General features: G+C 37.0%; 1 protein-coding gene across 8 annotated transcripts in view; it reads right to left on the bottom strand.

The window, feature by feature from the left end:
* Positions 1 to 618: 618 nt before the first annotated feature.
* The window catches only part of NCOA3 (nuclear receptor coactivator 3), a 70,644-nt gene continuing 58,919 nt past the window's right edge, over positions 619 to 12,343 (bottom strand). For 5 of the 8 annotated variants that reach the window (XM_015881525.2, XM_015881528.2, XM_015881527.2 and 2 more), the window contains 11 exons: positions 11,925 to 12,060; positions 10,657 to 10,848; positions 10,083 to 10,322; positions 9,319 to 9,445; positions 8,646 to 8,817; positions 7,560 to 7,856; positions 6,548 to 6,652; positions 5,865 to 6,087; positions 5,485 to 5,659; positions 4,762 to 4,903; positions 619 to 3,835 (listed from right to left, as the gene is read on the bottom strand). In XM_015881525.2, the coding sequence (XP_015737011.1) occupies positions 3,824 to 3,835; positions 4,762 to 4,903; positions 5,485 to 5,659; positions 5,865 to 6,087; positions 6,548 to 6,652; positions 7,560 to 7,856; positions 8,646 to 8,817; positions 9,319 to 9,445; positions 10,083 to 10,322; positions 10,657 to 10,848; positions 11,925 to 12,060 (1,821 nt within the window). In that variant the 3' untranslated portion in view covers positions 619 to 3,823. The remainder of the gene's footprint in view (positions 3,836 to 4,761; positions 4,904 to 5,484; positions 5,660 to 5,864; positions 6,088 to 6,547; positions 6,653 to 7,559; positions 7,857 to 8,645; positions 8,818 to 9,318; positions 9,446 to 10,082; positions 10,323 to 10,656; positions 10,849 to 11,924; positions 12,061 to 12,343) is intronic. The other 3 variants (XM_015881530.2, XM_015881531.2, XM_015881532.2) reach the window with 3 other exon arrangements.

The raw sequence follows: 12,343 nt of genomic DNA, 5'->3' as shown, positions 1-12,343 counted from the left end.
TAAACTTATCAATACAAAAACATTTGTACTGTATTCAAGGGGAAAGCATTTAGCTGCCTCCCATTACCTGTCTGTATGCATAAAGAATACTAACTTAGATGACAAAAATTTCCCCTTACCTTTCTTTGCATTCAGCCTATAATATCTCACAAGAGGATGAGACTGTCAGAATCCTGCACAGCCAGTATTACTGCTCCAGGTATACAGCAGTCAGAAGCTTGAAGCCACTGTGCCCCTTTATGCACGTGCCAAAATTGAGCAGTGAAATGTCTTTGCAAGAAGTACCTGTTGTTTTCTGAAAGGTAGGTTGTTGAAAGGTTCAGGAAAGCTACTGCTCCTCTCAGCTCTGCTGGGTATGCTATTTAAGTTGAAAAGGACAAATTCCACTCGGTTTGATGCAGCTTTGCTAAACTGGCCTCACAGGCAGAGGGGCTGTCATTACTCCCTTAGCTTTTACAGATAGCTGGAAAAAAGAATACATATATAATTGCTAGCCCAGAGCTTTTGTCAGTAACAGCTGCAGCTATTTCTTAATAGTAGCAATTGTCTGTGACCTTACCAGGATACAGCTGTCAACCTCGAAGTGTAAGAAAGCTAATACGCTTTGTCGCCAAGTTCTGATTTTAAATAGAAACCTTTATTTACATTATTATTAACATCCAAACACAAAAATCAGAAGAGCAGTAATACCTTACAACCAACTCTTTAATAACTCAGTCCCCAAGGTTTTCTGTTTTGCAACATAGATACAGATATTTCAAGCAATACGTAACGTAAACTAAACTTAAATGCAATTCTCAATACTGTATGCCTTCTCCTGAGAATTTTTTAAAATATTGCTCTCAACATAACATGGTTTTATACTCGCTGTATCATTCAATCACCTGGTAGTCTGCACATCAATTCAAAAATAAAATCTGTGCTAATTGGTACAACATTCAAATAGTTCTGTTTTATAAATGAAAAGTGGTCCTGATTTCCTAAATTTAAAAGCAGAATTTCAGACCAGGATTGGATAAAGGTACTACGTGTGGACTTTATAAACACAGTTTCTGCGATCAAAAGAACAACGAAGACAAGCAGCAAAGCTATTGTCAGAGTGCAGCAGTGATCAGAGGTGGCTGTACCAGCAAACTGCCCCCGTAAAGGTGAGAAATGTTACATGGTTGTTTTTGTTCAAAAAAATAATCAGAACAATAATCTGCTGCTGCAGAACCAAATCAGAACTGGTGGAGATATAAATGCTAACTTGTTTCAAGGTAAGTTTTATTTACTGCAGCTGATAAGTTTTTCAAACTAGATATAGTATTTAGGATCATTGTTGCCAAGAAAGATGTTATCGATTTATTATAAAAAACAAATGCACCCTCCCCCCAGTCACGTTTAAACTAAAAATCTTTGGATTCAGCAAAAAAGTAGGTTCTGTATGAGAAAGCTCCAACATTCTGCATATAGATGAGAAACCGATGATCTTTTGTAACACTGGTCAAGCACCAGTTACACACAGACGCATAAACAGAATCACTCATTAAAAAAAAACAACAGGGCACAATGTCTAAAGTAGTGCACAGTCTAAGAGCTCACCTAATGAAAGCAACCAGGGTTTGTAGTTTCCATCAATATAATGAATAACTACAAAATACAGGGACTGTTCTACTCTCATTTGATACAAAAAACAAATGCCTGTTGCCTTTTGACTTCAGTAGGCAGCACTTACTCAACAAATAGATACATCCTAAGAAATAAGATGATAAAAGTTCCTCAGCCTTTTAAGAGTTTTGCAATAAAAAAACCCACACGTGAATTGGACTGAAGGTTTCAAATAAATACCACCACCAAATCTATATATTCAGGTCTGATTGCAAAAACAGGGTTGCATAAAAGTAGATGGAATCTACATTCTCTTTGGAACACAACTGGCTGTATGCTATCGAGGAACATCCTGAAGTTTTTTTTCTAGGTAAGTAATGTCTATTAAAATGGAAGATCGCTGCATATTCTTAAAAATAAAACCGCCTCACACTTACTTACAGTACCAAGAAGCAATTGAGAATGCTTTTGGTTTTTTGACTTTACTTGCTTGGGAGAAGTCAGTTTTCCATTATACAGTGAACAACAGTGCAAAAGCACCATGTATCTTAAGCATTTCTGGGTTGTCCCTTATGGAAGTGTACGGGTTTGACTCGCTGTAACTGCCTGAGACCGGACAAACTGCAACAGGATCTTCATTCCAAGGAACCAAGATAGGAGGGGAAAAAAAACAATCAGCAAATAATAGGAACAAATTTGTAACCAAACTTAAATACTGATACAAGAGAAGCCTGCTCAGAAAGTACATTCATCACTATTAGAACAATCCAATGAGGTGCAGACATTTGGTTAAAGTGTGGCTTAATATCCTTAAAGATTTCTGGATGTCACATGACGTATATTTTGCAACAGACAGACTTCTTTTGAAGAACATGTAGAGTTCATTAAATTTGCCCAAAAAAGACACAGTCTGGATCCATCAGCAGAAAAGGCAAGATAATAAAGACGTGACCATCACAACATCTTAGAACGCAGAGACTTTCTGTCCAACTGCCATACGTAAAAATAAACGTAACAAAGTGCTCACAGGTGGAGAAAGCATCGAACAACTGGTCTTTTATAAAAAGCTACATGTTAAAGATGTAAAAATAAATGAAGTGTCGAAGACCAAAGAGGAGAAAGTTGTGGGCCAAGGTCACCCAGCTTCAAAGTCATCAATTAAAAAAAAGTATTCTATTTGGACCTCAACTACGCTGAGTTTACATAAATCAATTTAGTTAAATATTTAGCTTCACAAACTCTGCAAAAATGAGTTAGTGACCTACAAAAGTCATATATATAATACATTATCTTAAAGAACATATTTACAAAACTTATTCACAAAAAGAAAGACTGTAAAATTCTGATTCAGACTGCAGTGCCTTGCCTTGAGTTTTCTGAAGTTGTTTTCAAAACGATGAAAGATTATTGCTCTGATTTCCACACACAAAACACACTATGCAGTCTTTTCAAATAATTTTTAAGAGATTGTGTTTGAGAAGGAACATGAGTACACCCTACCTTCATATTAAGTCCTTATTAAAGATATTGCATTAATCCATTATATAGTCTTCTATAAAGTGCACTCAGCTGCACATCAATATGTAAATATTAGTCACAATTGCATTTAAATAATTTAAATTTATCATCCGCTCGTTTTACCCCTTGGCATCAATTGACAGGATTCTGGAATAGTATGTGCCAATTCATTTTGCACTGATAACTTTGCCTGGGAAATCCTGACTCTTGGGGGGTAGGGGATTAAAAGCAGCATTTATATTCAGGAATTCATATAAAAGAGTCAAGGCTAGGAACTACATTCTCTGTCAGATATTCTTACTAGAGAAATCAGAAAATTCTTACCACTGTGATTTCTCCAGGCACTTTTGTCTGCCTGTAGATAAAGGGCTTTGGATAGCTACAGTAAATAGACAAGGTATTTCAGGGCTGGCTCTACCCATCATACTTATTAAAATGCCATTGCCAAATTCACATTTCTAGAGGCAGAGCGCCAAAAATATCTATGACCTTTTTTGTACAACACAATATACAGTAATACAGACCGCTTCTACTAAAAAAGTTTGTTTTCATCTTTTCCTCAATGAAATAACTTAGGACACCATGGTGATTAGCAGGAAAAAGTCACTTCCATAAGGCCAGGACTAGTTGCCATGAAGAATGCATAACTTTTCTTTCTAATACTAGTGCATCATTAATACAGTGCATTCTCAGTTGGAGATCACAGGTGCAGATGTCAGCAGTATTTCTGTTGAAAGGAAGAGAGCTTCATCAGAGACAATTTAAAAAAGAACTTTGCTGGAAAAACGGGTTAATGTGTTGCATTTTGAGAAGGAAAGTTCTGATAGTCAGCAGAACAGTTTTATAAGATAAATGTGTAGAAAAGAAATGCTGTCCCACAACTCTCTATACACATTCTTTGCTTATCTTCACTGTATGGCGTTTTGGAAAACCAAATCTGACATTTCTCAGTCCTTTTTCCCCTCTTTATAAGGGTAAGTCCTCTCATACCTTGCTCGTCTTTAAGAAGTCTTTGCAGGTTACCTCGGCTTCCCCAGGTACCTCAGACAAAATGTCACAAGATTCTGGTGACTCAGCTTATCTCAATATTATATTGCCCGTTCCTTGGTATTTTGTGGAAAGATTACAGCAAAGGTTTATTTTGTAATTCAGCCTTCTCTGAAGTATAAGCTCACTTTTCCCTTACCTGAAAATTCAGTGGCCTGAATTTTCCACAGTGTCTCGCTATCCATGTATAAAGTATTCTATGGTACTATTAAGGGTGAGCATCATCATGAGCTTCATGAGAAAATACTGCACTACCAGAGAAGGTTCTTAATCCAACTCATCTTCCTCAAGTTACCTTTCACAATCCCTGTGTTCTGCTTTCTGGGGTTTCTCCAGGCTCCCTTTGTTGCAGTTCTTTGTGCGGTTTAAATTTTGATCCTATATATGATACTTTAAAATCAATAACTAATCACTGCTGCTTGGATTTATTATGGATTTGATTAGAATATCACCAAAAATAATGAATTTCTTGGGACACACAAGTTGCAAGTCCACAGACAAAGGCAAACAGAGAAACAGAATTGTGCCAGAGGAATGACTTCAGGTATATCATACTCAATTGGAAAAGAGTCAATAGATCATCACTCCTCCTTATGTACAACTTACCTGGTCTGGACCCATAGGCATCCCTGACATAGGCACCGTACTAATGTTCATCTGTCCCATATGGCCACTGCTGCCATTCATGTGCATCATACTGTATGTTGCAGGATTACCTTGATGGCTGAACTGGTTCTGTGGGAAAGAACTGAAGCACAAAAGAACAAAATTACATTTCAAGAAGTTTACTCATTGTTATACTACACTCCCTGCGCGAGCAGCCAACATGTGAAACAACTGTTACCAACAGAAGCCTAAAACTATTCCCTTATTTACTTGTTTCTACGTACTGTCTATTTAACCTAGAAATAAAAGCTTCTCTCCAAAAAGAAGTTTTGAATTTTTAAATACACACAGAAGCATCTGTACACCTTTCCTCTTGTAACCTTTTTTTTTAATTATTATTATTTGAAGGCTTCAGTTAAGGCTGTAATGTACAGTCTTAACACTATTCTGTGCCACTGCATTTCCCCCAAGTTATTTTTTCAGTATTCAATGAATGAATATTATTTCCAGCTACTGCAGAAATCTTGTAGAAACAAGCAATCATACAGTAAAAACACTTAATCTGTTGATTTCATAAACCAGAGCAGGATCGAGGACAATAGATATTAGAAATGCCATTGTATTTCTCTCTTCTAACCTTCTTCCTAAGATAATTTAACATTTCTCTGTTTGGACAAAATGAAAGACAGTTTTTGAGCAACAGGTTACAGCTGCACATTTCACCTGCTCCTGGCCATGCTCCCCGATGGCCAGCCCTTCAACTCAGGAGACTGGTACATTGGTGCTGCCTGAGGATGCTGCATCATAGGATTCTGGGAAGGTCCAATTCTTGATGCCATCATTGGATTGGGAGGGCTTGATACTCTACTATACGCAGGATCAGGCTGTTGGCTTATTCCTTAAAAGACAAAGAAAAATTCCCTTCAGTTACCACACCCTAGCACATTTAGTTTATCTTCTTAAAGAAGGGGAAAAAATAACCTATTTTGTAGGAGTATTTTCAATTTTTCAGAAAGATCAGAATTTAGCCAATTTGGATTAATAATAAAAAGGGAAGAGAATACTAGACAGACATTTAAAAAATCTGCTATTAGCACTTGTACCATAATTAGGTGGATAGGAGAATTGCTGTGGAGGAACTTGAGCCATCGGAGGGCCGGTCAGACCACTATCCATGCTTCCTGAGGCAGTCACGTTTGGTGGTGGACTGAAGGCCTGAGGTTGTTGCTGCTGCATCATCATTGCCATCCTCTGTTGTCTAAAATGATGACTTATTAGCTCCCTGTTACGCTGAGCCACCATTTGAGCATTAAGAAAACCTTGCTGCTAACCCCCAAAGAAAAGAAAAATCATATTAGAAAATTTTTTACAAAACAAGTTGTCAGTCAATCAATATGCTCACACTCTAAGACACAGTACAACCATTACCAAAAAAGAAAGTTAATAAATCCACAGCTAGAACAAAAATTAGGAAAATATAAGACTAAGGTATTCATTAAGTTGTTGTAGGTACTGAACAGGTGATGCAGTAGTCTGCTATTTCCTATATGGAAAAGACTTTAGCACACTGCACTGACAGCATGGAGCAATGAACAAACCCCTCCAAGTCTCATGAATAAGAGAAGTAGAAAACTCATATTTTTTCATCATCTTGATAGGAAGGAGAAAAGGAAAAATAATGCTGCCATACCATGAAAAGTAAGACCTGCACTCTAGGGAGACCTGTGAAAGACGCGTGTATATAAAAATGGCTGTTTCAGAAATGGTTAGTGTAATACCTACTTACCTGTGATCCCACCTGTGGCTGCATTACTGGTCTCATCACTGAGCTATTACTGCTGCCTGGATTTTCCATTTTCATTTCAAGCGCTTGACGGGTTTGATTCATAAACTTAGAAAAAGATATTTTAGCAGCGTTAGTTTGAAAACACCAGCACCTGCTCAAAATACCGGCAACCGCTTTACCCGCCTCTTGATTAAAGAACAGTGGCTAATTTTTTCTTGTTTGATACACATAAAGTAACAAGCTGTTTATTACTAAACTCAAACCAGACATACAAAAGGAAAAACCATTCAAACAGTACAGCATTTATGGGCTTTAGTTTTCTCTTCGAATTAGCACTTTTTAAGAATAAATATACAGCACACCATCTCTTTGTTCCCAATCACACTATGGGCAGAAGGTTAGTATTTTAAGCGCAGCTGCTGGTGTGTTTCTGTCTCCTTCCATCTCCCTCACAGTACAGCAAATCTATGCAGCCTGAATTAGTGTAATGGAACAGTCAAGACAGAACACACTATTTCCCAAGGATTTAACCTTGCCATTCAGAGTCACACAGCACTCTGTTTCCTGAGTTTTATTTGTAATTTTTCCATTACCTAAACCTTCATCACATCCAAGTGCATTTCCCAATGGCCACAGCATTTCTTTCCGTTCAGCAGTGTATTCCATACTAAAATCATATTCAGGGAGTTTCAGAAGAAAAACTAAATTGTAGCATGGAGATCATCCAGATCTGTGTACTACAGGATTAGTGTTTTAATTAGCAAAAACTTGCTCTGCTGCCAGAACCAATACAATCTGAAGCAAGGTGGATGAAAGATAAATACATGACCTAATAAAGGTTCTTTCACACCTACAAGTACTGTGCAGCCAGTGTGAAAAGCACTGTTAAAACAAAAGTTCCATTCTTACAATCACCTGCTGTAATGCCAACTTCTGTATTCCTCAAGCAAAACAGGTTAGTGTGCACCTCATTCTGGAACAAGACAGAAAAACAGAAGCAGGAAAAGTGTACCTGCTGCCCCTGAAGCCTCTGCTGGAGCTGCATGCGGAGCTGCTTTGGTGTATTGGTCCGAGGTCTCATTGCATTTGCTCTAGGATGCATACTTTGAAGTGGAAAACTGTTTTGTTGGCTCATCTGATTCATCACGGAATTAAAGGATGGCTGCTGTCCCTGGATGTTATTAAAACCTCCTGGCAAGGCTGTGCCCTGCCCTTGGTAGGGCTGACCATATAATGAAGGCTTCTGGTCAATCATCACTGCGGATTCCTGACCTTGAAATGAATCTTGTTTGGGTTCCAAAGTTTGCCCCTTTAAGAGATAAGAACATATATTGCTACTGAAAACTCTGTCAAAGTATGAATTGCTAGGGACAACACAACTAATGAATCATACAAAGATTAGTTGTTTCTTGAGTAGCGAACAGCATGAGCAGACTACTATCAAATTTGTCTCTGGTCAACTGAAATATCACAAGTGACTATTAATAATTTAATTAAAATAATTTCCACTGATCAGTGCTTACATAAGCAGATCAGTATCATTATAAAAGCCCTTCTGCTCTTTTTAACTGCAGTTTGCACAAATGAGAACATGATTTTGTGTTTTCCAGTGAATTCCAAAATACTGAACAGAACTTTTTTTTTTCCTATTTGCTAGTCATGCAAATTCAAGCTGGAATTGAAAGAGATGGGAATATCCCATTCATTAACTGCCAGTAAAAAGTTTCAGTCCCAGCTCAGCTGACTATAGTTATATTAAAGAATCCTAACTGATTCTCTGCTGATAGAATTACAATGGTTTATACTCCCTGAAAAAAATAAAAAATATATACCAAGGCAAATGATAATAAACATAGATAAGATGATAACATTTAATTTACTTATTTGACTCAAAAGAAGTTTAATCAATACTTAAGTTCTCCAATGAAAAAATATCACTCAGAAGAAATGCTCCTAAAGATTCAGAAAAATGGACACAAGAAAGTGAAGCCACACATGTAAATGAGGAGGCTCTCTTCACTTTTCTTTTTTTCTCAAGTACCAAAACAACACAGGCTTTTGGAAAAGAAAAAAGTGACCTGAATCTCTTCCTTCTTACTTGGTTTACAAGATCAGGAATTCCTAGAGCTCTGTCAATTTCTTCAAGGCTTGTGACATCCGTATTACTCAGCAATGTGTGCAGCTGATCCAAAAGAGCCCTTTCATCATTCTGGCCTTCCACACTTGGTGCTGCACTTAAGAGGTCATCCAAAGAGTTCCTCACTAATTGTCTATAAATATTTTAAAAAAAAAATGCAACCATTATGGACTGCAAAGGCATGTGATAAGCTTTCATACAGTACATTATTTACTCGGCAATAAGTATTACAATCACCTGAAGACTGATGAACATAAGGCCCAAATTTAGGTCCTGAAATGCCATATCAATGCTAGATATCATCTAGCTTTGAATAGACATAAATTTTGTTTTCTCCTTGCATCTAAATATTAGCTTTTGTATGTGCAAGGAGGACATAAGTTGAGATTTTCCCAACTCTTTTCTCAATGCATTTCAACTCAAGGATTGACTGATTATGTTAGGCATGCCTGTTGTGGAGCTGGGTTAAACAATAACCATCCATATGGTGACAGAGCAGCAGCAGAGCTGGATGGAGATTTTACTTTCCTTATCCCCTCTGTATATGCTGCACTGACTTTATTTCCAGGTCTTAAGTGCTCTTGATTAACAGTGAACACTATTCAAGCTTTTAGAAAACTTTCCTTAATTCTACCTGTTTTGTAAACCCCGAGATGCTTGCTCCATGGACAGCATGTTGTCAGGCCATGATCCTGGCTGGCTGGCTGGTCCTGGCTGTCCATAAGGATTTCCCCCCATACCAACATTAATCTCATTTGACCCTGTAATGTAAAACAGTTGTTTTTAAAGCAAAAGGTGTCACCTTGCTGTCCAGCATTCACACTAAGCACTGTGGATGATCACACAAATACTGAAGCACCTTCAAGAGCCTTACAGTAGCATATTTCTAAGTGCACACATATATAAATTGACACTTAAGATGACTTCAGAGACCATATTTTAAATATGAGTACATAAATGAGTAGATGAATTTGCAAAGTAGTTTCATATGAAATTTGGACAATCCATGTGAGATGGGTTTTGAAAATCTCAAGAAAAAGCTTTAAAAAAGTAGCAATCAGGATTGTTCAAGTTCACAGAAAAAAAATTAAAAAAAAGGATTTAGTTCTGTGACTTCATGAGAGAAGTACAATAAAAAAATATAAATAATAGAGAAATTACCCCAAAACAATGTGTAAAGTCAGCTTGAATAATCTCTATATGAAACAGAACACCAGAAAATAACACCAATATCATCAAAAAGTCATAAAATGCCCTGTTCAGTGTAGAACAGTCTTGGCCTCAAGAAGTACAAGCCTTCAGATGAGAAGCTATAATTGTATCAAAACTGAGATGATTTTGATGATGAATGCTTGCTGAGACAGTGCTAAGTATCACAAGAAAAGGTTAAGAACTTACTCATATGCATCATTTGCTGTTGTAGCATCGGTCTTGTCCCAGGGATGCTGTTTGAACGGACGGGCAGCCCAGGCATAGATGCACCCGCTGTGGGTCTGGGAAGGGATGCACTGAACTCAGCTCCTTGTCTCAGCATGGAAGTAGAGCTTGTAGGTTCCAATCTGCTAACCTTCGAATTTGCCAAACCCCAGTCTCCTGATTGATGTTGATTCATAGATACACTTCTATTGGGAGTACTTGCTATAATGAAAAGCAAAAACAGTTAATGACTGACTGCCATTGTGACTTATTCTTGCTTTTATAAATCAAAAACGTACATTAAATTAAAAGCTCATAGTAGCCAAAAATCATTTAACTATTAAGTAACAGTAAAGTACTGGTAATGATACACAGATAATAAACAGTTGTGTTATTATAATTTTAACTAGATATAGTTGATAAATATTTATATGCTGATTAAGAAATAAATATTCTTTAATGTTTTTTCCTCCAGAGTTCATACTATAATTCTGTAACATTCTTAACTTAAAAGCTTTTTCTTTTACAGTAAGAATTACTTGTATAGTCAACAAACCAATATTTGCTCCAAAGCTTTCCTGGTTTTCAGTCATTCTTGGACATCCACCCATCAGGTTTTGCTTTTGTAACATGGAGAATGCATTGACATTTCGCACTGTAGCACCTGAGCCCACAGGGCTGTCTAAAGACATGGCTCTGCTGAAAGGCGGGCGGGCAGCCTGCACAGACTGGGGACTCCTCATACCTGCTAAAGAATTATATATTTAAACAGAAAAACTATTAGCAACTTACTTAAATTTTATCTATTTACAGGCATGTATTTTTGACCTTAAACAAGCTAAGAATAGCTATTCTGCTTATATTCTCATTGCCCACATCACATTTTGAATACATCCTTAAGATATTGTACAGGCAAAGCCAAATGCAACTTCTTTTGGCCCTGGACATTAAGAAGTTCATTTTAATTTACATTTCACAATGAATCGTCTTTCTAACATTCTGAAACACACTAGTATTACAGACACATTAATTTACACGAGCGGACTTGTCCAACCTTTGGATAACTGACACAGAGACAGAAACAAGGCAAACAGCTCCCTGTCTGAATCAGATGCAATCCAGAAGCAGTGTGGTTTTGAGCACTCCATACTACGTGGACTTATAGTGAGATCAGTGTGCTCCACAGCCAACCACGTCAGTCGCCCTAGATGTACTTAAACTTGATTTCACAGTTTTCATTATCCGCGATCCGCCTCCTTCAGTTACCTCAAGCAAAGTATGACTCCATATAATCAAGAGATAACCAATGTTATAAAAGGAATTAACAACTGTAGTGATACTGGCCGCTCAGCAAAGTTAATCCCCTGTATTACTCAGCTCCCTATTACAATGGGTCATTCCTTTCAATGTCACAGAGGAGAACTGGTTAAGATTTGCAGGCCACAAAATGTTTTCACATTGAGTAAATGAGAAATCAAAGGCTTGACACCAATCCTATGTTATTTCCCTACTCATCTGCAGGGAACACAAACTCAATTTCAATTTACAACTGACAAAACATTTTTCCCGGTGTCTTGTCTCTGAGAAATCTGTTAGACAATCCCTGAAAAAAAAAAAAAAACCAACCATAACACAAGGAGCTGAAATTATCTGCACCATACACAGTGAATAAAGCTAAGTGCTGCTATTTTGTGTTGTGTTTGTCCATGAAGATACAGCAGATCAAAAGATATTCTCTAAGGATCTGAAGATGCATTATGCCTACATCAGGTAAGAAGAAAGCCCCAATTTTAAAACAAAGTGTTTCTAAATGAAATTCCTTACTCAGTGGAGCATTTCCTTGAAATAATGCTTGCTTCGTTCCAAAGTTATTTCCACTTGCAGACATCGCATTATTATAAAAGTCTGAACTAGTCAGATCCCCTAAAATTGCATCCAAATTATCCAAGTCTCCACTCATCTGAAAAAGAAGCAGTAAAATAACAAGGTTATTTATTATCATACAGATACCCTTCAGCTTTTATTTAGTTTTTCACTCATCTTAAATGACAGCACAGAGACGATGTTTTGGTTCACTGACAGTACCTCAAAATTCCTCCCAATTTCCAAAGATCTTCTAATATCGATTAGCTTAATTTTAAATTTTTTTCATTTAATTTTGACAATGAGGATAAATTGGAAGCACACAAATAAAAACATTTCTGAATACAAAAATTGCAATAAATATCTAAAAACAAATACGT

Source organism: Coturnix japonica, chromosome 20 (genome assembly GCF_001577835.2).
Source record: "Coturnix japonica isolate 7356 chromosome 20, Coturnix japonica 2.1, whole genome shotgun sequence".
NCBI lineage: Eukaryota > Metazoa > Chordata > Aves > Galliformes > Phasianidae > Coturnix > Coturnix japonica.
This window is presented reverse-complemented; position numbering and strand designations above follow the sequence as displayed.